Source organism: Emys orbicularis, chromosome 3 (assembly GCF_028017835.1).
Source record: "Emys orbicularis isolate rEmyOrb1 chromosome 3, rEmyOrb1.hap1, whole genome shotgun sequence".
Classification (NCBI taxonomy): domain Eukaryota; kingdom Metazoa; phylum Chordata; order Testudines; family Emydidae; genus Emys; species Emys orbicularis.
Genome location: NC_088685.1, coordinates 17,678,246 through 17,703,457, shown reverse-complemented (window position 1 = coordinate 17,703,457; position 25,212 = coordinate 17,678,246). Strand labels below are relative to the sequence as shown.

The 25,212-nt window shown below is 45.3% G+C and overlaps 1 protein-coding gene across 1 annotated transcript; it reads left to right on the top strand.

Annotated features, from left to right (window-relative positions):
- The first annotated feature begins 109 nt into the window (after positions 1–109).
- On the top strand, positions 110–19,471 carry LOC135876690 (24-hydroxycholesterol 7-alpha-hydroxylase-like). The gene is made up of 12 exons (XM_065401979.1): positions 110–292; positions 4,225–4,360; positions 5,867–6,041; positions 6,532–6,669; positions 6,748–6,841; positions 7,436–7,531; positions 12,146–12,236; positions 13,204–13,337; positions 15,630–15,725; positions 16,124–16,212; positions 16,967–17,054; positions 19,400–19,471. The coding sequence occupies exons 1-12, from the start codon at positions 110–112 to the stop codon at positions 19,469–19,471; spliced, it is 1,392 nt and encodes a 463-aa protein (XP_065258051.1).
- The last annotated feature ends 5,741 nt before the right edge of the window (positions 19,472–25,212 follow it).

Sequence of the window (25,212 nt, the reverse complement as noted above, 5' to 3'; positions counted from 1 at the left end):
TAAATACTACAATACATCAATAAGGGAGCCTCAGAAACAGCAGCAGAAGCCAGTTTGGAATCAACAGCAACATTTCTCTACATCATCAGTCATTGGTGTTGGGGAGGAAATGGACATAGATGTTACTGTTGTCTTGTCTTTAGTCCTTGGACTTATTATTATCATGTATTTTTTGTTTCAGCCAAGAAATCCAAATTCCCCACCTTTTATCCGCGGCTGGATCCCTTGGTTTGGAGCTGCATTTCAGTTTGGGAAAGCTCCTCTGAAGTTTATAGAACAAGCCAGAATCAAGGTAATAAGCTTGTAGACTGTATGAATAAGTAATGTATTATTGGAGAAATGGGATATTACCATATAACTGAAGATTGTGTTGTAATGTATAAGCAAAAGAAAGCAGACTTCAGGTTGAATATTTAACCATCATTTTTGCATTTCCTGACTTTTGACCATTTAAATTTATACCATTAGCTGAGCTTTTCTATTCTAATTTCCATACTTTATTTTTAAGCCTATTGTTATTAATGCTGAGAAGAATACAAGGCTCCCCTTCCCACTGATCTTACAAACCATGCTTTGAAACGGCTTCCTTTTCCAGTACAGCAGTGGTTTTCAACCTGGGGTTTGCAGACCCTTGGGGGTCCGCAAACTATATCTAAGATTTCCAAAGGGGTCCACATCTCCATCAGAAAATTTTTAGGGGGTCCGCAAATGAAAAAAGGTTGAAAACCACTGCTGTATAGGTTGGAAGTAGACCTGATGAAACTTTTTCGGCTGAACAGCTTTTTATTGGAAAATGATGTTTCGTCAACATCAATTTTTTTTGAGGGAACATGTCAATTTTTATTGACATTTTGATCAGAAAACATTTGAAACCTTCCAATGGCATCACACCATGCACATACTTCAAAATCAGAATGCAGTATTTTATTTTGACTTTGTTGTTTCATTTCATTTTGAAATTCTTGTTTAGTTCAGCTCTAACTCTCATTTCATTTAGACTTTTAATTTTTTTAAAAAAACTTTAATGTTATTATACTTATTTAAATTACACATGCATATATTATATTTAATAGTGTAATGTTTCAATGTTATCAAAATGAAAACTTTTGATAAGGTCATTGCAATGTTTCCAAATTGAAAGAGTTTGAAATTTCCATTCCACAAAATATTTTGAGCTTTCAACTGTTTGTTCTGATTCAGGATGATTCCTCCCTCCCCACCCCCCACCCCCACCCCACCCCCACCACCACCACACACACCCTGCAACACATTGGAATTTCCCACTGGACAGAAATTCTGTTTTCTGACCAACTTAGAAGCCATTTGGGCAGACTTTATAAAAATCTTCCAATGGCATCACACCATGCACATACTTAGAATTGCCTAGCTAGAAGTCAGGGGGTCAGTCATAGACGACTCGTTTCCCCTCATACTGGGGGGACACAATCTAAAGGGGAGGACACATGGCCACCCCACGTGTCTCCTCTGCCCAGAGACCTCCCTGCCCTGCACCCAGCCCGCTGCCGTACTGTCCCCACTCCAAGTTACCTACGGGGGAGGGGTTCTGTCCTTCTCCTGCTGCGCCTTCCCCCCACCCCCCAGCACATTTGGCCACTCTCCCTGGCAGCCGGGTGGGGAGCGGGATGGAGCCGTTTCTCATGCGTCTGAAGCAGGCTGCTCCGGGTCACTGCTCTGTGCAGCGCAGCAGCTGCCTGAGGCCTTGGCTACACTTGCAGCTGTACAGCGCTTTGAGGTAAACCTGTCTTCGTACAGCTGAGTAGGGAAAAGCACTGCAGTCTGTCCACACTGACAGCTGCCAGCGCAGTGGTGTGGCCACACTTGCAACATTTGCAGCTGTGTTGGGAGCGGTGCATTATGGGCAGCTATCCCAGCATTCATGTGGCTGCAATGTGCTTTTCAAAACGGGGGGGTGGGGTGGATTGTGACAGGGAGTGTGGGGGGAGAGAGAGTGCTTTTTGGAGCATGTCAGCTCTCTATTTTGCAAGTTCCGAACTCCCGGCCCCCTGCTCATTCATTTACTCACTCAAAGCAAGCTGCAAACTGTTTGCTTTTCTCTGTGGTACGAGCTTTGAAACCGGCACTTCCACATTCCTGCAGCCGGTCACAACAATGGAGGGGATTGGCCACTTGACAAGGTGATTAGTACAGCGCTGCAAGCGTTTACACTCACACCCGTGAGTCGTAGCCACTCTGCTGCAGCTGTTATTCCTCTCGGGGAGGTGGAGTACCTGCAGCGGTGTACCCAGGGAGATACAGCAGTGTAAGTGCCCTGCCAGTGTGGACGGGGAGTGAGTTACAGCGCTGGGGGAGGCTTTACAGCGCTGTAACTTGCAAGTGTAGCCAAGGCCTGAGAGAGCCTGGCAGCGGCCCACTCCCCAGGACAGGGGCCGAGTGAGCCAGAAACATACTTGGGGGGAGAGGGGACTCTGGCTCACTCAGCCCCTGTCCCTGGCAGCCAGGCCCAGGCAGGGAGCGGCCTGCTGCTCCCAGCGAGGTTCTTGCAGGCAGCCGTTGTGCTGCACCGAGCCGCCACCCAGAGCGGCCAGCATGAGAAATGGCTGGTCCCGCCCCCCTCCATTCCCCGCCCGGGCCCGGCTGCCAGGGATAGGGGCCGAGCATGCCGGGGGACAGGTGCAGCGGGAGGACAGAGCCCCTCTCCCTCCCCAACCTCACAGGCCAATCGGGGGTGGGGGAACACTTAACACTGAGGAGCTCAGGATCACCACAAGAAAGAGAGAGTTTCTCTCCATGTCCAGCAGAGTTCCACAGGAAAGGGGATCTTCTCCTACAGAGCTCTTAACTCTGCATAAGAATTCAGGCAGACTTGGGTGAAGACTCTGTTCTTGCACTGAAATCTGTCTACAGAAGTTCTTATGGGTCACGTCAAATCCTGCCCAGTTATGCAGTGAATGAAAATTGTTACATTCAGCAGTTTATGTGAAAGGAATTGATTAATACAATTCAGCTACTAGCTGAGAAGTATTTAAATCACAACAACTATCCTCTTAATTGACTTGTTTGGAGTCTCAGAAAGTCCAAGTACATAATTTTGATCCCAGAAGCAGATCAAATTTGTATTAGTATCATACCTCACAGTACTGTATACACTGATAGAATAAAAACATCTGATGTTATTAAAACATTATGAGGCCAGATTTTTAGAAGTCGGCCTTGTTTTTGCAATTTAGGTTATTTAGAGGCCGAAGTAGCAGATTGCATTACAAATAATTGTGAAAGCAAAATAGTATCCATAAAAACAGGCCTCATAAAGATCAGGCTGAACATTTATCCTAATAGTTGTAGCAATGCATAATTTGAGCTATTTTGGCTTTTTAAACTTTTTTTTTTAAGTTAACCCTCAACCCAAGTCTCAAATATTGTTGGCCCAAAATTCTGAGTGCAATTAAATTGTTCTCACAATTGGACCCAACCCTCTGATTTATGGGTGCAGTCAGTTAAGTAGTATAAATGAGGTCAATTCATATTGCTCACTGCTGGAAATCAAAACATAACTGCATTGTGCTAGTACAGGAAAACAAAATAGTGAAACTTACATGACTTATTGCATTATCCATGGAAATATAGAAGGTAAACCCAAAGCATTCTGGACTGATTCAAAACCCCATTACTAGTAATAATATGGGTAAGAACTCCATGCACTCCATGCATCTGAAGAAGTGGGTTTTTTACCCACGAAAGCTTATGCCCAAATAAATCTGTTAGTCTTTAAGGTGCCACCTGACTCCTTGTTGTTTTTATGGGTAAGAACTGGTTTTAAATAGTCTCCATTCCATTAAACTACTTTTACATTGGTGCAACTCCACTGAAAATGTTCACACACACAATGTTCCATTCAATAGAGTTAACACTATCATGTTTTTGTGGACATTATTTTGCACTCAGTTATTTGTGGATGCAGTCTGCTATTTAGGCATCTAAATGACCTAAATTACAAAAACAAGGCCAACTTCTAAAATATTTGGCCTCATAATGTTTTAACACCATGTTTTATTATGTAAAACTGTAATAACAGAGTGCAGAATCAGGCTCATAATTTTCATCTTGATAGTGTCCATTTGAAGTGGGTTTTAACTCTTGTTTAATTGGCAATTGCTGAAGTTATGGGAAATATTTTGGTCTTCTATAAAATACACTAATAATTAAAAATCCTGACAAATATTGTTGTATTATTGTTTGTTCTAGTATGGACCAGTGTTCACCGTGTACATTCTGGGAAATCGATTCACCTTTGTGACTGAGACAGAGGATGTTCTTGAATTTCTGAAGTCTAAAGAAGCAGATTTGGATGAAGCGGTGCAGCAAGCCGTCCAACGCACAGGTACAGGATATTCTCTTATGTAGACCTCAAATCAAGTCACATATCAAGATTAAGAAGCTTATTTGGATCCAAGGTCACAAACTTTGGGAGAAGAATCCAGTACACAGAAATACTGGGCTAGATCCTTGGCTGATGTAAATTGGCATATCTCCATTGGCTTCTAACCCATTATTTTAGTAGTTCCCAAAACCTCAATCAAGGCCTCATGGGGTACATCTACACAGCGATAAAAAACCTGCAGCACTGAGTCTCAAAGCCCAGGTCAGCTGACTCAGGCTCACAGGGCTCAGGCTGCAGGGCTATAAAACAGCAGTGTAGACATTTGGGCTCGGGCTGGAGCCCAGACTCTGTGACATTTTTAGATGTAGATGTTCTATAGCCTTGCGAGCCCAAGTCTGCTGACCTGTAGCCAGCTGCAGCCATGCCATGGATCTTTTATTGCAGTGTAGACGTAACCTTGATGTTAGATGTTGAAAAACGGAGGAAACAGTTTGCCAATGAGCTTTGTTCTGGTCCTCTACATGGAGTTGATATAACCTTTTGAGCACTCCTTATAGAATCATTGAAATGTAGGGAACCTCAAAAGGTCATTTAGTCCATCCTCCCATGCTGAGGCAGGACCAAATATACCTAGGCCATCATTGACAGGTGTTTGTCTAACCTGTTCTTAAAAACCTTAAACGATGGGGACGCCACAATCTTTCTTGGCAATCTATCCCAGAACTTTATTAATCTTATAGCTAAAAAGATTTCCCTAATATCTAACCTAAATTTCCCTTGCTGCAGATTAAGCCTATTACTTCTTGTCCTATCTTCAGTGGACATGGAGAACAATTGATCACCATTCTCTTTATAACAGCCATTAACATATTTGAAGACTGTTATCAGGTCCTCCCCAGTCATGTTTTCTCAGGACGGAACATGCTCAGGTTTTTTTAACCTTTCCTTGTAGGTCAGGGTTTCTAGACTCTAATTTGTCCATATTTTTCTTAAAGTGTGGCACCCAAAACAATACTCCAGCTAAGGCCTCACCAGAGCTTAGTAGAGCAGGACAATTACCTCCTGTGTCTTACATAGGATACTCCTGTTAATACACTGCAGAATGACATTAGCTTTTTTTGCAACTGCATCATGTTGTTGGCTCATATTTAATTTGTGTTCCACTATAACCCCCAGATCCTTTTCTGCAGTATTACCATCCAGCCAGTTATTCCTCATTTTGTATTTGTGCATTTGAGTTTTCCTTTTTCAATGTAGTACTGTGCACTTGTCTTTACTGAATTTCATCTTGCTCATTTCAGAGATATTCTCCAATTTGTCAAGGTCATTTTGAATTCTAATTCTGTCCTCCAAAGTGCTTGCAGCCCCTCCCAGCTTTGTGTCATCCACAAATTTTATAAGCATACTTTCTATTCCATTATCCAATTCAACAAAATTCTGCTTTGGTGGGTGGGTGGGGAATTAACTTGCTGGCTTCCAAAAAATGCTGTATATTTTCTATTTAAGTTTCAATCTCCAAAGAAAGCTTTCATCAGAACCGTAGCATGTTCTTCAAATTGATGGTACAACAACTGAGTTCCTCTAACCTGCATCAGTTCTCTGAGACTGTGTGTAAAGAATTCAATGAGCACGTGGAGCATTTGGGCAAAGAAGGAACTGAGGATCTCAGTGACCTAGTAAGGTTCGTAGATTTACAATCCAGCTTTATTGCACAGATATCCAGTATGTTTATTAAACACGTAAATATTTATTTATTGTAGGTGAAATTCACCTCTGTGTTGAGGGTCAGCACAAAAATCTATGTGTCACCGAAGTCCCACATAAGACTGATTTTGGGGGCTTAATGGGGACTGATGTGATGCAAGGCCGTCTGGAGCCAATTTCACCCTGAATGAATTGTGAGCCAGAATGGAATCTAGCTCACTTTCCCATGGCAGTGTTGGTTCTGCAGGACTTACAGGAGTAAAAAGTTGTTAATGTATTTCAAGTCAGCAGATCTGATTCTATTATAGTCAAGTATCAGATCTGCCGAGTGAGAAGGTTCCCATTTTACATAGTCACTTTTCTCACCAGAGTCACTCTTAAATACTCTTATATTGCTAACCCAAGAGATTACATTCTTGCCTTAAAAAATGCTTGAATGAATGACTTTTAACCTTCTGTTTTCATAGACATATCATGTATCCAACAGTAATGAAAACCCTGTTTGGGAAAAGGTTCTGTCCAACAACTGAGGAGTTTGAAAGGCATTTTCAGAATTACGATGAAGGATTTGAAGTCGGGTCCCAGATGCCTGAATTTTTTTTAAGGTGAGTTTTATGCTTCATAAATTGTTCCTTAAGGTGCATTTAAAATCCATTTCCATTTATTATCTCCCCCTCTCACAGGAACTGGGCTAAATCCAAAATCTGGTTACTTAATGTATTTGAAAGGATTGCAACAGACATAAAGAAAGACAAATCTTCAGAAAGTGGCTCTAAGGTAAACCTACCAAAGGATTTTTTTAATAAAATGCTAGGGTAGCATTGGTATAGTTAGGGGCTAAGTTATGGACATGGGCCAAGGTTTTTAAAAATGACTAGTGCTTTTGGGTGCCTCCATTTTAGGGTGCTCAAGTTGAGACACATTTGTAAGACCCAAAGGTCTGAAAACTTAAAAGGATAGAATTCTCTGCTACCTCTATAGGAGAAAAGTCAGCTCTGACCAGCTTCAATTACGTGAATTTAATGTTGCTTGCCCATAATTCCACTTACCAAGTTTTGTTGCTTTGGTTGGAATTTCTGTATGATTTGATTATTATTCCTGTACTCATGAAAGGGAGTGAGAATTGTGCAGGATATGCCCTGGAGTGAGTGGTCTCTCTGATTTAATAAATAGCACCCTTTGGAATGGTAACAAAACTCAAGCCGAACAGGAGGGAGGGGGAAAGGGCTCTATCCTCAGACCGGGGACTGTTAAGTAATAGGCCTTTTTTCTTCAATAAACTAATGTGATAATCCTATAGACAGAGTATGTTAGCAAACCATTCCTTTAGACAACCTCTAACGTACATATTCATTCTCTTGTTTATGAGAGACACTAATACAGCATGTCCTGGACAATTTGCATGGAAATGGAGCTTCCAGTTATTTGCTGCTCTTGTTCTGGGCTTCCCAAGTTAATGCTGTTTCAGTAAGTATACTAGCTGAGAAATGCTTTCTTGCATCTCTGATTTGTTGGGAAAAGACAGGAAAAAATAAGGGTCAACATCTGGCAGATTTATTAAGGAGTGAAGAAGCTTGTAATGTGTTCACTCGACAGAGAGATTGAGGGCTTGTCTACATGAAGAATGCTGCAGCTGCACTACTGTAGTGTTTCAGTGTAAACACTACCCACACTGATGGGAGGGATTTTCCTGTCGGCGCAGGTAATACACCTCCCCGAGAGGCGATAGCTAGGTCAATGGAAGCATTCTTCTGTCAACCTAGTGCTGTCTCCCCGGGGCCTTAGGTCGGCTTAACTACACCACTCAGGGTTATGGATTTTTCACACCCATGAGCGATGTAGTTATGCTGACCTAATTTTCTAGTGTAGACCAGGCATCAGCAACTGATATAAAGGAATTCAAAGTCAGTATTGATAAGGAAAGGAAATATTTTTTCCCAAAATTTATTTCTTCCTGGCACCTTCCACATTCGACAGCCAGGAACAGGCACAAAGAAATAAAGGTTGGCAGGCAGCTTGTGCACAGGAAACTCAGGACTTCTCCAACTTCCCCTGGTAGAGCAGGGTCTAACTGGCTCACAGGCAACAGGGAAATCTCCCAGGAGGTCCCTGGTCCCCAGCCAGACACAGCTGCAACAGAAAATCTATGTGCTGTGAAGGCAAGAACTGACTCTTTACTATTGCTAAGAGACAGGCCAGTGCTCTTGGCACTCTTCCCCCCACCTTTTGATGGTGCTAACACTGCTGAAGACATGGGCGGCCGGTGAACTGACTATTGGGGGAGGCTAGCTCCTGGCCCCTCCCCTTCTGCCCAAGGCCCCAACCCTTACCATCCTCTTCTGCCCCATCTCCCTTGCAGGAGCCCAGAGCACCCCCTGCGCCAGGCCGCCCCCAGCCCTGAAGCTCTGGCCAGGCCCCCAACCCCAGCCCCGGAGTGCAGGGCAGGCAGCACAGCCCCAGCCCCACTTACCCCGAGTCCCGGCGGCACGCCAGCCACCCCAGCCCTAGTCAGTCTGGGGTACGGAAGAGCAGGAACCAGGAAGGAACTGCAGGAAGGGGCCTAGGGGTGGAGTGTGGGCAGAGCCACACCAGGCTGCTTGGGAAGGCACAGCCTCCCCCAGCCTATGATACCTGCCACCCATGGCTGAAGAGCATTGCACAATGCATTGTTAGTGCTGATACCAAGGAAGGGAGGATTCCACAACATCAGAGGTTGCTCCACAGGGCACGAACTTGAAAATCTGGTTCTGCATCTTATGCGGAATGCCGCACACAGCATAGGGTTACGATACGTCCGGATTTTCCCAGACATGTCCGGCTTTTTATTCGTCAAATCCCCGTCCGGGGGGAAATTCCAAAAAGCCGGACATGTCCGGAAAAATAGGGAGGGGTCGTGGGGCTTGGATCCGCGCTGGGGCCGGAGCCGGAGCCGCTGGGGCCGGCTGTGCTCGGCCGCCGCCGCTCGGCCGGGGCCGGAGCCGGTGCTGGGGCCGGTGCCGGACGAGCCGGTGCCCCGGGGCCCGATCCGAGCTGGAGTCGCCGGGGCTGGAGTCGCTCGGCCGGTGCCCCGGGGCCGGAGCCGCTCGGCTGGGGCCGGTGCCCGAACCCCGGGGCCCGAGCCGAGCTGGAGCCGCCGGGGCCAGGGCAGGCTGGAGCCGCTCGGCTGGGGCCAGCACGCTCGGCCGGAACCAGGGCCAGTGCCCCGGGGCCCGAGCCGAGCCGGGCCGGAGCCGCCGGGGCCGGAGCCGCTCGGCCGGGGCCGGTGCCCGTGTCCCAGGGCCCGAGCCGAGCTGGAGCCGCCAGGGCGGGCCGGCGACCCAGGGCCTGAGCCGAGCCGGGCTGGAGCCGCCGGGGCCGGAGCCACTCGGCCGGGGCCGGTGCCCGTGTCCCGGGGCCCGAGCCGAGCTGGAGCCGCCGGGATGGGCCGGAGCCGCTCGGCCGGTGCCAGCGCGCTCGGCCGAAACCAGGGCCGGTGCCCCAGGGCCCGAGCTGAGCTGGAGCTGCCGGAGCCGGGGCGGGCCGGGGCTGGCGCGCTCGGCCGGAATCGGGGCCGACGCCCCAGGGCCCGGGCCAGAGCCGCTCGGCCGGGGGGCCGGACTGGGCCGCGCCTCCTCGCGCCCCCCCGCCCCAGCTTACCTCCTGCCTGCCTGTTTCAGGCTTCCCGCAAACATTTGATTCGCGGGAAGCAGGGGAGGGGGAGGAGCAGGGGGTGGAGCGTTCAGGGGAGGGGGCGGAGTTGAGGTGGGGACTTTGGGAAAGGGGCGGAGTTGGGGTGGGGCTGGGGCGGGGAAGGGGCGGAGTTGGGGCGGGGGCGGGGCCCCTTGGAGTGTCCTCTTTTTGTTATTTTAAAATATGGTAACCCTAACACAGCAGAACAACATGTTCCCTGCCATCAGAATGGCTGGTATAAAAAGAACATACAACATGGCTTGCTCACTGGGTTCAGTAGCTGGCAGCACATGGAAGATGTTTCAGTGCGTGCTCACGCTCTCACATGATGCTTTCACATTTGACGAATGTCTCACTGAAAGCAGCCACTATTTTTCTGTCGCCCCTTTTTGACCCGAGTGACTAGTCAAAGTTCCGGGCCTTGGGGATGTTCCAGCTGGGAGTAGAGATTGATGATGGAGTTTGGTATTTTCTTGGATACAATCTTGTTTATCTGCAAGGAATGTACAAGGTTCTGCTTCTTCAAACTCAGGCCTTTTTAGCCAGCATCAGACCCAAAAAGCTCTCTCTCTAGCTTCTTCCAGGGCCATGCCATGCTTACAGACTTCTGCTTGGATTTCTTCAGGCTCACTCTATTGCATACATGGCCTTATCCAAAACAAAATTCAGCCCAAAGCCCTCCCCCAGCACCATCCAAAACTTCTGGGCAGTGTCACATAATCCTTTTGTTTTACATGGGGGCATGTGATTAATTTAGCCTTGTACTTATGTTAATTGATGGATGGGATGCATCCTTCAATCTCAATGAGGTATTAATTCAACCCCTAACGAGGTTTCACCCAGCTCACCACATTTCCATCCCATGTCTCTTGGAGATTTGAGAATGTGGATAGTTGAGTACCTGTGGGGGAGGATTGCCTCTTATTCTCTCTCTTTGGTATCAGTGTCCATTTATGTAGGTGTTGATATTATTCTCATCTGGTTGCCAGGTGTACACACCCTCAGGAATTAAATAAATAATATAAAGTGAATCCATCTCTGAGCTGGGCTGTAATTGGATCTTTAATTGGGCTGTAATTAGATACATATTTCTAATAGCTCAGCCTTCAGTGGTGGTTGGATCCTCAGTTTGGTTAAACCACTTAAAAAGATAGGAGCCACATGGAAAATTCATACTTGAATTGGGATTTTGAACAGCCCCAGTGTTCGGGGGTGTACAGGCTGTTTGGTTCAGGCCCATCAGTAGTTTTGGATGGTACAAGTAATTTTCTCATTTGAAATAAATGTGTTGGAGTAGATGACTTTCCTAATCGGATTCAGGGCCTATAAACCCCTCCCGTTGAAGCTGGTGGCAGTAAAGCTATTGATTTCAATGGGAGCAGGAATGGGACCTAGTGTTGCTATCCACAGATCTGTGCAAAAACTTGGCAGTTTTCATTTTACAAGGCTGTAACAGGGTCAGGTGCCTCCTGCTCATGGACAGAGGTTGTTTTGCAGTTACCAGCCTCGATTTTCATTCTTGGGCTTCCCTGCAGGAGCCTCACTCACTGTGGCTCCTGGTGCTCTTATAGGGGAATCACCTGATGTCTGTCAGGAATGTCTCTTCAGTAGTCAGGCTTGGCTGGCCCCAGGCCTCTAGGTCTTAAAGGGCCAAGCCCCCCTGTTACAAGGAAACATTGTGGGACAGATTCACCAGTACTCTCTGGCTGCTTTACACCATTCTAGTAATGCAAAGCAGCCATAAACCCTGCTAACCCTGGTCAAAGGAGCATCCCAAAATAGTTGGAGCAAACTGGAGAATCTGGCCCCTGTGTTTGGTTTTGATGCCTGTGCTTTTGCATCACTTGAGTTCTGTTTTGAGTTCTGCATTTGTGCAGCCTGCAAAGCTCAGAGAATACTGTTGTGTTTCAGCTCATATCACACTGAAACCATGAAAAACTGTGAAATACTCCATAAACCATCCCCCACCCCAAGATTCATCTGAAACCAGGCTCTGGTTCACTGCAATAGTTCATAATCTCAACCTTATGAATCCAGATAAGTGACGTGGTGCTTCGTTGTGAAAACACCGTTCTAGGTGCCAGCTCCTCTTCTTTTGCTCATTTATAGACATTGAATGCCTGATTTTCACAGGTGCTGGCCTCTCACTACTCCAGGGGAAGGTAAAAGGGGCTGTGGGTTCTCAACTCCTCTGAAAACCAGGTCCGTAACATACTGCTTTCTTTTAAAATGTTTTAAATAACATGTTATATTTAATTGCATAACCAACTCTGCCCACCTTACTCACCTGCCCTGTTAACTAGATGGGGATTACTCATGTGAGTAAGGTAAGCAGGCTCTGACCCATTATAGTGACCTAGTTTTAATTCACCAGAATTTAATATTGCGGAGGTAATTTTTGTCTCTCTTTAGGGTGCCTTTTGGACCCTGGCATTTATACTATCCAACCCTTCTGTTTACAAGAACATCATGGAGGACATAGATTCTGTTTATGGCAAAGCAGGTAATAAACCAGAAATAAGTGACTGCAGTGGTATGGAACAGAAAGTAAAACCACAGTTAACATACGACCAAAACCCTCACTCAGTTTTTGCTCTGTCGTTACTCAGCCTGATCCCACTGAAGTCCATGCATGTTTGGCCACTGGCTTTTTGGGGAGTTTGCCTGAATAAGGTCTTGAGGCCCAGATCCTGAAAAGTCTTTAGGTGCCTCACTTTCCTTAATTTGAATGGGAGTGAGGCACCTAAATACTTCTCAGGATCTGGGCCTAAGTAAAATCAGGGTAAGTATTTCTGGATTTAGCCTCTACTGATTTGGCCTTTATATTTGTGTAATATCTTCAACTAAGGGCTTGTCTATACTACCTGCCGGATCGGCGGGCAGTGATCGATCCAGCAGGGGTCGATTTATTGCGTCTAGTCCAGACACGATAAATCGACCGCTGAGTGCTCTCCTATCGACTCCGGTACTCCAGCGGAGCGAGAGGCGGAGTCAACGGGAGAGCGTCAGCTGTCGACTCACCGCAGTGAAGACACCGTGGTGAGTAGATCTAAGTACGTCGACTTCAGCTATGTTATCCACGTAGCTGAAGTTGCGTAACTTAGATCGACCACCCTTCTCTCAAGTGTAGACCAGGCCTAAATGACATTTCTTTCATGTGTGCTGTTCCATGACTTTTCCATGGGCTTTTAGGGATTTCTGTGAGGTTCAGCCTTACTGAAGTTAATAGGACCCTTGCGGTACTAAACTCAAACAAGGAAATGGGATAGCCACAGTGAGTCATTATTACTGGTTTGGGCCAGGTACCCCAATGCAAAGTGATCTCAGCACCAAGGTGAAATATCCCTTCTCCCCACCATGAGTACAAAGTGGGTTCAAATCCCTCCCATTATGATTTGAAATTTTCTAAATTGAAAGGGGGCTGACGTATTACTATTGTCTATCTGTGTCATGCCATCTTGTTTCAACAGGGGAAGCTAGGATTGAAGTCTTTGAAGATGACCTTAAGAAACTCTCATCAATTAAGCAGTGTATTTTGGAAGCCTTACGGCTAACAGCCCCAGGTTCAATCATAAGGAAAGCAATGAAGCCACTAAAAGTTCAGGTGTTGTATTATTTTAAATGGAGTTTGTATTTTCTTGTAAATCTTCTGGAAATAGATGTCACCAGTTCATTCAACTTGTCAAGCCCATTATTTAGCACTCTGCTGTAGTTACCAAAAAATAAAATAAAATAAAAAAATCTAACAATAAAAATGGGTCATGGTGAAACAATCCAAAAATTTGTATTTGTTTTGACCTGACTCAAAATTTTCTTCAAACTTTTCAATTTGCTGAACGTAAGACCAGCCATACTAGGTCAGACCAATGGCCCATCTAGCCCAGTATCTGGCCTTTCGACAGTGGCCAATGCCAGATGCTTCAGAGAGAATTAACAGAATGGGGCAATTATTGAGTGATCCTCCCCGGTCATCCAACCCCAGAATCTGGCAGTTAGAGGCTTAGGGACACCCTGACCATCTTCGCTAATAGCCATTGATGGACCTATCCTCCCTGACTAATCTAATTCTTTTTTGAATCCAGTTATACTTTTGGCCTTCACAACATCCCCTGGCAACAAGTTCCATAGGTTGACTGTACATTGTCATCATAGAATATCAGAGTTAGAAGGGACCTCAGGAGGTCATCTAGTCCAACCCGCTGCTCAAAGGAGGACCAATCCCCAGACAGATTTTTGTCCCCGATCCCTAAATGGCCCCCTCAAGGATTGAACTCACAACCCTGGGTTTAGTAGGCCAATGCTCAAACCACTGAGCTATCCTTCCCCCCTTGTGTGGTGAAGTTCTTCCTTTTGTTTGTTTTAAACCTGCTGCCTATTCATTTTGTTGGGTGACCCTGGTTCTTGTGTTATGTGAAGGGGTAAATAACACTTCCATATTCACTTTCTCCACACCATTCATGATTTTAGAGCCCTCAATCATACCCCCCCTTAGTCATCCATTTTCTAAGATGACCAGTCCTAGTCTTCTTAATCTCTCCTCATATGGAAACTGTTGCATACCCGTAATCATTTTTGTTGCCCTTCTCTGTACCTTTTTCCAATTCTAATATATCTTTTTTGAGATGGGGCAACTAGAACTGCAGGCAGTATTCAAGATGTGGGCATACCATGGTTTTAGATAGTGGCATTATGATAGATAATAAGATAGAAACTATCCCTTTCCTAATGGTTCCTAACATTGTTAGCTTTTTTGACCGCTGCTGCACATGGAGCGGATGTTGTCAGAGAAGTATCCACAATGACCCCTAGATCTCTTTCTTGAGTGTTAACAGCTTAGACCCCATCATTTTATACGTATAGTTGGGATTATGTTTTCCAATGTGCATTACTTTGCATTTATCAACATTGAATTTCATCTGCCCTGTTGTTTCCTAGTTTTTCAAAAAAGTTCCCCCAAATTTTTTTGGAATTGCCAGCAAATGGAAAAAACCCTTATTCACCCAGCTCTAATTACGGTAGCATGTAGGCATGCCAATCAAGGATCCCATTGTGTGAAGTGCTGTCACTTGACAGGTGCAAACAAGATGGCCCCAAGATGCACACATTCTATATTTTTCATATTCATTATATCCTCAGACCTAGTCCATGCCTCCTACCCAGCATCAGCTTAATTGTTAAGGTGAGTCAGCCATTTAAAGGAGAGCACGTTGATGGTATTATTATTTATATACCATGCCATGGGCCTGAGATTCTGTACAGTGGTAAAGTGCAGAAACTGCCTGGAAGAGTTTACAGTCTACTCGTAAAAGTATATAAAACAGTGAATATACATTCTTGATGAAAATACTGGACACATTTCAAAAGACACAAGAGGATGCATGAATTATTTGTCCACTTTTCCTTAAGTCAAGGAGGTCTTTAAAAAAAATCCCCTTGTTTTCTAGTACTAGTTTTCTAGTTTTGTTTGACTTTTAATTAGTCACTTAAGACAGGGGTGTCTCCTGTGGGCAACGCTTCAGTCCTAAAAGAAGAAGTGCCAGAACACACTTCTGGTATTTCCAATAAGTGATAGTACTGCAATACTGTTACAGCCCCCCCAAAAAGTGCCAGAATGGCATTCGGGAGCATTCCAGCAGGACTTGAGCCCTATCTACAGGTAGTCTTTAGTCCACACTTCACTATAGTAACACTAACAAGAACACGTATGGTTGATCCCGCTGCCACTGAAGTCAATGAGAGTTTTGCCATTGGCTTCAGTGGGAGCAAGATGAAATATTCTACACATCATCCCAGGATTTCCCTCCCTTGCACAATTTTTATTAGACAAGACGTTCTGGTAGCCCATTGGCCTTGCAGTTATGTATTCCTTTGCTGAAGCTTTTTGTTTCTCATTTAGAATTTTGTCATTCCACCTGGTGACTTGCTGATGGCATCGCCTTATTGGTTGCACAGGAATCCAAAATATTTCCCTGAGCCTGAAATATTTAAGCCTGTAAGTTGTTTCTTTTGGGACATGTATTTTGCTCTGTTTTGCCCTGGGCTGGACAGATGGAGCCATGTGAAGGGCTGAAAGGCCAGCAAACAGTGGTAAAGTGTGCAAACTCCCTGGAAGAGCCTCCAGTCTCAGTATAAAACTGAATAGATATTGCCTGTTCATGAAGAAAAATACTGCAATACCCCCATAATTCATTGGTCAGACCTTGCTACCACCCCTCCCTCTCCTCTTGTGAGAGGGAACTGGAATTCATAACAGATTGAAAATAAACCCCAGCAACGATACAGTTTCATATGCAAGGATTAGCTGTGCAAGGTCATTTTTAGCTTGGAGAAATAAAATTAAGCCTATTTATACAAGGCTTATTTGGAAAAAAAATGGTTTTCTTCCCACAGGATCGTTGGGAAGAGGCAACATTAAAGAAGAATGCTTTCTTGGACGGCTATTTGGCATTTGGAGGAGGAAAGCACCGGTGTCCAGGAAGGTCAGTGAAACAGCTGGGGTTTGTTTATTCCTAAATTCAGTGCAAAACAGCTCCACTGGAGGAGACTCCTCCTTTATCTCCAAAACATTCTCTTTTTGCACCAGTGATCAGTAGCATGCCATTTCTGGAGGTCTGTCCAAGGTCAGTCTATGAAAAGACTGTACACAAAGGAAGAGAGATTAGTTTTTTGATGGATGGAAAAGCAGCGTAGAAGATCAGGAGATAGGGGTTCTGCAGAAGAGGAGTCAGAAGTCAGCCCAGCTCTGCTGTTCTCCCAGTGTCTTTTCATCAGTGGAAGGTTATTTCAAATACAGGATGTGCCAGTTTGAGCTCATGGCATTGGAGTGGCCATAAAACATTCTCTGCCCTTGGAGTAAGGAATAATGCACTAATCTAAGGGCTTTTCTTCATGGGAAAGTTTTACAGTTATGGTTTACCAGATTGAGTGTCCACAGGGGAGGTTATACTGGTATTAGGGGTGGCTTTTTTCAGTTTAGTTTAAACCCCTCCCCAAGCGACATAAACTAAACCAAAAACCACCATCTAATATGTGTCATTTGAAATGAACACCTAAGGTAACACTGAAAAAACTCCTCTGTTTAGACCTTTAACTTTCTTATCCCTTCTGTCCTTTGTGCAGAAAAGGAAGTAGGATAAAAGATACCAGGAAAAAAGCATACAATAGAATATGATAATTATACAGAAACAGTGCTAGGATCACGATGGATACGCTTTTTCTTTCTTTTTCTTTCAGGTGGTTTGCTCTAATGGAGATTCATATGTTAGTTATTATACTCCTTTATAAATATCAGTTTACTCTTTTGGACCCAATGCCAAAGCAGGTAACATCTAACTGCATTTGACACTGTCAGTATCTGGATCTATTTTCTTTAAACACTTAAATCTTGTACCCTCAGAGCTTATCTACATGCAAAAGTTGCACTGCTATACCAGCATAGTGAAAGCAGTGTAGCCACCCCATAGCATAGATGCAGTTATACCAATATAGCTTATTCCATAGAGGGAGGAGAATAAACTATACTGGTATTGGGCACTTTTATGCTTGTATAACTGCGTCCACTATGGGTAGTACCAGTATAACTATATAATAATAATAATAATTTAAAAAATCACATCCTTACCCAAAATAGTGATGTTACTACACAATGTGTAGACCAGGCCTCAGTTGGAATGTTTATCATTTTGTAAAAAAAGAATTATAAACAAAACACATAAGGCCAAATCCTGCAGCCCCTCTGCAGGCAGAGTTCCCCCTGAGGGGGAGTTAGTAGGACAGGCTGGCCCATTCCCACACTCCTTTATGCAGACAATCTGGTTGTGTCTGGACCAACCGGCCAGCTTCCTGATCCATCCACATTCCCCTTCACAGTGTGCAACTTCTCCACAGCCTTACCCTTCCACTCAGTGTCAACACCCCTGTGGCCTTTTCGGAGCATGGGTGCCTGGCCTGCACAGGCTTTGTCTGATAGCAAGGGATCTAGCCAGCTAGTATAGGTGGATGCTTGAAGCAATGTGGCATTCAAGTGTAATTGCTAACTGCTCACTGCTGTCCCACGCCAAACCTCTTAAGGTTCTCAGTAGTGCAGCATGTGTACCATGATCTGGAGGCAGGTGTAGAAGGCACTTCAGTGGGTAGGCCTCAAAGTCCCAGGAACACCACCACCTAGCCCTTTTCATGAGTAGATCTCAATGCACTTTGCAAAGGATGTCAGTATCACTATCCCCATTTAACAGATGTGGAAGCTAAGACACAGAGGTGAAACAACTTGCCCAAGGACACCAGTGGGAGATCTGGGAATAGAACCCAGATCTCCTGAATCCCAGTCCATTGCACTATCCCCTAGGGCACACTGCCTCCCATCTACTAAACACCTAGACACATGTTTAAGTGAAGGGGCATTTATCAGGGCTGGCAGAAAAGGGAAGGGTTGCAAATACCCTAGGCATGCAGTGACTTAAAAAGTTACATTTCAAGGTAAAACATTCCTAGTCTGGCCCCTGGGGGTATCCAGTCCAGGGTTAGGCCTATTGTCTGGGGTGTCCTCTCCCTCCTCTGCTGCCTAGTCACCCTGCAGCCGCTGTCCTGCCCCAGAGCAAGGAGATTTCCTGGGGCAGAGTCTTTCAAAAAGTTTCTCCTCTGTTGGCCAGGGGAGGAGGATGTGCCTATGTCCAAGCTGGAAGGTCAGCAGGGAGGGGTTTGATGGGAATTCATCACACAAGTCTTTAATGAGGACTTTAGAAGGAAAATTTTCATCCGACCCTATTTACAGTAAGGAAACAAACTTGTGTAGGCCAGAGATGGATTTGGATTTAAAAATCAGTGTCAAACCTTGTCATGGGGAACTGTTAACATGTTCCTCAAAATGCTGCACTGTCAGACTGTGGTTATAGAAACCAGAGACTAATGGCTAGATCTTCAGAGGTGTTGAGCACCCACAATTTCACACTGACTCCAGTGAAAATGGTGGGTGCTTGGCACCCCTGACAACCAGGCCTTTTTTATTGGTCATCCTAAATAGGGATTTCGGTGTCCAATTCTAAGACACCCAGGTTTGAAAATTTTGGCCTAAAGTGTTAGTCTCATGCTTCAAACGGTATCAGAGAACAGACACTAACCCTCAAAGTTAAGCTCAGTAAAGGCTCATGAACATAAATAACTTGCCAAACAAAACAGAGGATGTCAATGTACTGTATCTTCAAATTGTGATTGACTAATAAAGGGCCCTGATCTCATGCTGGTTTTACATGTCCTCAGTGAAATTGCTCTTGATAACATAACACAGCAGAATCCATCCCAAGGGGACAGATTCTTACAGTGTAAGACAGTAGATAGTGCACTGGACTGGCACTCTGGTGACCGTGGTTCTATTCCCAGTTTGCTCCTGGGTAACCTTGGGCAAGTAACTTTCCTTTCTGTGCTTGTTTCCCTATGTGCCAAATGGGGATAATGATACAGACCTTCTTTGTAAATCGCTGAGACCTGCTGATGATAAGAGCTAGGTATTATTATTAATTACACTAAGGCACCTCTACACCACTCCATGAAGTACTGTCAAATGTCATTTATTCCCACTTTATGGATCCTTTACACTGCTCTGACATTAATTTGTGTAAACTTAATCCGTATGTATATTTACAGGTTTCTATTGCTTGTGATTTTCTACAGAGTCTTCTCCAATTATCAAGGGTGTGTCACCCCGATGGACCATGCAGAGTGCAGTATAAACTCAGAGAATGAAAATTTTATTTTATTAACTTGGTTTCCTGTACCAGCCACCTCCAGAGTGATGGACCATTTGGCTTTTCTGATTTGGCATTTCCTCTGTTCCTTAATGAATTCACAGTTTTAACACTTTTAATAGGAAAAGGTTCATATGCTGAGAATGCTCAGAGTCATATCTTCCGATGGTGTAATTCTACGTATCTCCATTGATTTCAGTTGCCTTCAGTGAAAGCTATGTCAGTTTACACCAGCTGAGGACGTGGTCTTTAGTATCTAACCGAAGAACAAATTATTGTGAATGGAATGTTTTTGTGAACAGATTAATAGATTCCAAGATCAGAAGGAACTACTCTAATCATCTAGTCTGACTTCCTGTCTAAACGCAGGCCATAGAATTTCCCAGAAATACTTCCTGTTTGAACTACAGCATCTCTTTTAGAAAAATATCCCATCTTGATTTAAAAGTTGTCAATTATATAAGATTCCATCATGACCCTTGGTAAATTGTTCTAGTGATTCATTACCCTCATTGTTAAAAGGAAGGATAGCTCAATGGTTTGAGCATTAGCTTGCTAAACCCAGGGTTGTGAGTTCAATCCTTAAGGGGGCCATTTAGGGATCTGGGGCAAAAATCTGCCTGGGGATTAGTCTGGCTTTGAGCAGCGTTGGACTAGATGACCTCCTGAGGTCCCTTCCAACCCTGATATTCTATGAAATTTGCCTAACTTCAACTTTGAACCATAAGATCTTGTTATACCTTTGTCTGCTAGATTGAAGAGCCCATTGTCAAATGTCTGTTCCCCATGTAGGTACTTATAGACTGATCAAGTCACTCCTTAACCTTCTCTTTCTCTGAACCCTCTCCATTTTATCAACATCCTTTTCTTGAGTTATGGACATCAGAAATGACCACAGCACCCTAGCAGTGGTCACACGAGTACCAGATACAGGTGTAAAATAGCCTCTCTACTATTCAAGATTCCCCTGTTTATCCAACCCAGGATCACATTAGCCTTTTGACCACAGTGTCACACTGGGAGCTCACGTTCAGGTGATTATCCACCATGACCCCTAAATCTTTTTCAGAATTACTGCTCCCCAGAATAGAGTCCCCCATCCTGTAAGCATGGCCTACATTCTTAGTTCATAAAAATATTACAGAAAATTCCCACTTTCGACACATACGCATCTCTGAACAATCTGAAGGACTCACTCTATCACTTCGGCCTTGCTACTCATTGCAGAGAAGAAATTGTTTTTCTCCCTGTGACATAGGAAATCGGCTAGATATTTGAGACATATATCTACTAGGACTTCTGCCCTGAAATCAGCACATTGAATGGAAGACCCTACAGAGATGAGGAAATCCCAATGACAGAAAATTAACACCTTGCTGCAGAGGCAGATAAACTTGTGAACATGGCATGGCTGTGTCCAGAGAACGAACACAAGGGGTGCCTGATGTCTGTGTTAAGACAGTCAGAGCACATCCAGTAGTGCCCTGTGTATAACTGAGAGACAAAGGAGACTGGGTGAGCAAGGATGGCTCAGAGAGCAGAGCATTATGACTCCCTGGCTTCCACCAACAGGAACCGTATCACAATCCTGCCTCTAATGCCAGGTCCCTTTGGGAATGTGAAGGTCTTGTCTCTGAAATGCACATAGATAGAGACTGTATGCAACAGAGAATAGTGCAAAAATGACTTGTGACACGGTCATGGGGCACAGTACTCACCGCTTGTCTGGTACCTCCTCCTGGTCACTCTTGGGATTAGCTCTTGAGGCTGACACCCCTTCCCATGGTCACATGCTATCATACCTTCTTTCTCTAAGGTATGCAGCTCCTCTCTCATCCCAGGAACTGCAGCATCCTCTTAATGATTTAGCTCTCTGGCTAGGTCACTCAGCATGTTTCCCCCCTCCCAGGGTACAGTCCTTCAAATTCTCTGTCTCTCCCACTGTGACCCATTCACTGCCCCACTAGTGCCATTTCCCCAGTGGCAGGTAGGGGAACTCAGGCCCGCCCTTTACTCCAGGTTCCAGGGACCCTCAACCCAGCAGTTCTAGGCAGGGCCAGCTCCAGGCACCAGCAAAGGAAGCAGGTGCCTGGGGCGGCCAATAGAAAGGGGCGGCACTCCATCCGTTATTGGGAAGGCACGTCCGGCCGGTCCTTCAGCAACTCAGTCTTCGGCGGCAGTTCGGCGGCGGGTCCTTCACTCCGTCTCGTCCTCGTCGGCAGCACTTCGGCGGCAGCTCAATCGGGTTTTTCTTTTTTCACTTTTTTTTTTTCCGCCGCTTGGGGCGGCAAAAAAGCTGGAGCCGGCCCTGGTTCTAGGCTTCCTCGCCCAGCCCTCACTGCTCCTTCCCTGGACTGCTTGCTACCACTCCTGGCTCTGGGCATACCAACTCCAAACCCTCCTCCCAGGGAGGGCCTACAGCCTACATATCTCAGCAGCCACCCAGCATGCCTCCCTCTTCCCAGGGCAGGGAGTGATTGCCCTTTCCCAGCAGCAGCCCATCTGTGGCAGCTTCCTGGCTTGATAGGCCCCACCTGTTCCTGCACAGCTGAACCTGCTTGCAGTCAACACCCTGCTCCCTGAATCTCCTTCCAGGTGCAGCCTGTAGAGTTAATAGGCCTACCTGGCCATCTTAACCCCTTCCAGTCCTGTGTGGGGTGGACACTGCATCACAGATACTTATTAACCAGATAGGACCATGATAAGTGCCATAGAAAAGCCCCTCAGGAAATTAATAATTTAGTGTTTTTAACACTGACTGACCCAGGTCGTTGGTGGGCAGGATCGCACCGGGGACATCTGGAGCTAAATGCATCAGCCTCTACTCTATTAGCTAAGGCTGTAGCAGACTCACTAATCTCTAAAAAATAACAGGAGTACTTGTGGCACCTTAGAGACTAACAAATTTATTAGAGCATAAGCTTTCGTGGGCTACAACCCACTTCTTATGCATCCGAAGAAGTGGGTTGTAGCCCACGAAAGCTTATGCTCTAATAAATTTGTTAGTCTCTAAGGTGCCACAAGTACTCCTGTTATTTTTGCGGATACAGACTAACACGGCTGCTACTCTGAAACTAATCTCTAAGTGGTCTCGGTGCCACTAGAGGGGACCGAGCACTACACCCAGGAGGTGTGTGGGATACATGTTCACAGCAGGTTCAAATACCTTTCCATGAGTACCATCCATCCTGTGCACTGAATGAGGCAGAGGTCCAATGGAAAAAATGTATGTGAACACGGAATTAAAGGTTGTATTATTATGCATATGCACAAGGGGGATGAAATAAGCTTGCACAGAAAACTTTAATTCTGGCACTTCCTCACTTTTGAGTGTTTGGGGAGAGGAGGAAGCATAAGTAGGAAAAATAGCCCATGAGAACGCCACAGTCCCCATGTCTTTACTATCATTTCATCAAGCAGAATTCAGTAAAATATTTAGAATGGGTAATACTGAGGCCTTGTCTACACTACAGGGAAAATTTGATTTAAGCTATGGAATTTGAGTTACATGAATAGTGTAACTCAAATCAACGTAGCTTAGATCTACTTACCACGGGGTCCACACTACACAATCTCGATGGTAGACAGTCTCCTGTCGACTCCCCCTACACTTCTCAATCTGGTGGGGTACAGGAATCAACGGGAGAGTGATCCGCAGTTGATTTAGAGGGTCTTCGACCACCGATGCATCAATTGCCGCTCGACGATCCCCCTGTAAGTGTAGACAAGCCCTGAGAGAGACAGTTTCACTATTCCTAACCACAGCATGAGAAAATACATGTAATTTATGAGTGCGAGGCTATTATCAAATTACAAATATGGAGTAAATTCCCTGAAGCCATTGGACTTATTCTGAATTTATGTTGTCTTAGCGTAGTTGAGAGCTCTCTCTACAATTCTGGATTCAGCAGTGAATGAGGTAGGTCAAATAGTAACCATTGATACTGTGGCACCTTCCCCTGGGGAAGGAGTTGCGACGTTCCCCTGGTGTTGTCTGCTCCGGTGATCTACTAGGTCACTCCAATCCTTGACTCTGGGAGCCAGCCTTACCCTGCTCTGCTGTGAGAACCCCCACTCCTGGGCTGTTCACACACAGCCTCTGGCATGCAAGCTGCTTGGATTGTGCAACCAAATGACACTAGCCAATATCTCCGGTCCCAGACACAACCCTAGGAACCTCCGTCTTGCAGTGTCCAGTTATGCCCGCTGGACACTGCAAGCTTATATGAGTTCGTCAATTTAACAAAGAAATTGATATGCTTGTTATCCCAAGGGGAGTTGACACACTTCAAACCAAATGCAGTGTTTCAGGTAGAATAAACAAACAAATTTATTAACTACAAAAGATAGATTTTAAGCGATTATAAGTCAAAGCACAAGTTGGATTTGGTCAAATGAAATAAAAGCAAAACGCATTCTAAGCTGATCCTAACACTTTCAGTGCCCTTGCAAACTTAGATGCTTCTCACCACAGGCTGGCTGGTTGCCCTTCAGCCAGGCTCTCCCCTTTGACCAGCGCTTCAGTCGCTTGGTGATGATGTCTGTAAACGGAGGTGGAAGAGAGAGAAGAAGAGCATGGCAAATGTCTCTCCCTTTTATCATGTTCTTTCTTCCCTTTTGGCTTTACCTCATCGTAGTCCCTGACCAAGGGAAGGGGAGTGACTCACTCGAGAGTCCAACAGATCCTTTGTTGCTGCCTAGGCCAATGTCCTTTGTTCCTGTGAGGCTGGGCTGGATTTGTCCCATACATGCCCTGATGAGGTGTGAACTGCCCCTCTGTTCCTGGAGAGTTTTGCCTGAGCTTGTTTTAAGCCATGAGGACACATTTTCAGCCTCATAACTCTATACATGAAATTACAACCTATAATATTACTATAACAATAATGCACAGTGCATCATGAGCCTTCTGAAGACACCAGACATGACAAACTTTGCATTGGATACCACACAATTGTTGTTAGATGCTACCGGTGTGGTGCTCTGCTTTTTCCTATGTTGATATCACTCGGCTGTGTGCGTGTGTTCCCTCTGTGTGCTGCCCCAGCTCTGTGCAGATAGCTGACACAGCAAACCCGACGAGAACCCCCAATAACCACAGAGTCTAGTAAGATGCAAAGTCACGTCGACTAGGTTTATTGCGACCTCGGACACAATTGCAGTTCCCCGTAGATTACTTAGTCTACCGGGCATACTACTAATAGATGCCTCTTGGCAATGGACCCGGCTCAATCAGTGGCGGGACTTTCCACTGCCCCCTCGGCCGGACAAAGACACCACCCCAGGGATACATTCTTATACACAGGTACAAACAAGTTACACATCACTCCTGACGTATTGAGGTGCAACCCCTCTACGCAGCAAGGTACAACCTTTCTACATAGTAAGGTGCCACCTCTCACCTTGTACATGTTGGTTCGATCAAAACAACTCTATCCATCATTTTACCCTTTTGCCCCTGTCATTGGGTTGGGTCGGCCTGTTCCATGTTATCTGTGGAATGTTCCAGTATAGTATGTCTTGGTACCATGTTTATACTTTAACTTTGCTAGGTGAATATATATTTATGCAACATCAGCCCTTTCCTTGCCAGCTTCTGTGAGCAGGACCTGCCTCTGGCTCACAGCTTAACTTTGCTTTATATTAGCGAAGTCTTGACCATTACTCTAGTTCAGACCTCAGGCCTCATACTAGGCCTTCACTTACTACAACAATTATATTATGAGGATGAACATGGGGGTG

Coding starts and splice junctions, on each gene's coding strand:
- LOC135876690 (XM_065401979.1), top strand. CDS start 110: ATGGACATAGATGTTACTGTTGTCTTGTCTTTAGTCCTTGGACTTATT. Junction 4,361..5,866: donor GCAAGCCGTCCAACGCACAG/GTACAGGATATT, acceptor TTTCTATTTAAG/TTTCAATCTCCAAAGAAAGC. Junction 16,213..16,966: donor AAGCACCGGTGTCCAGGAAG/GTCAGTGAAACA, acceptor TTTTTCTTTCAG/GTGGTTTGCTCTAATGGAGA.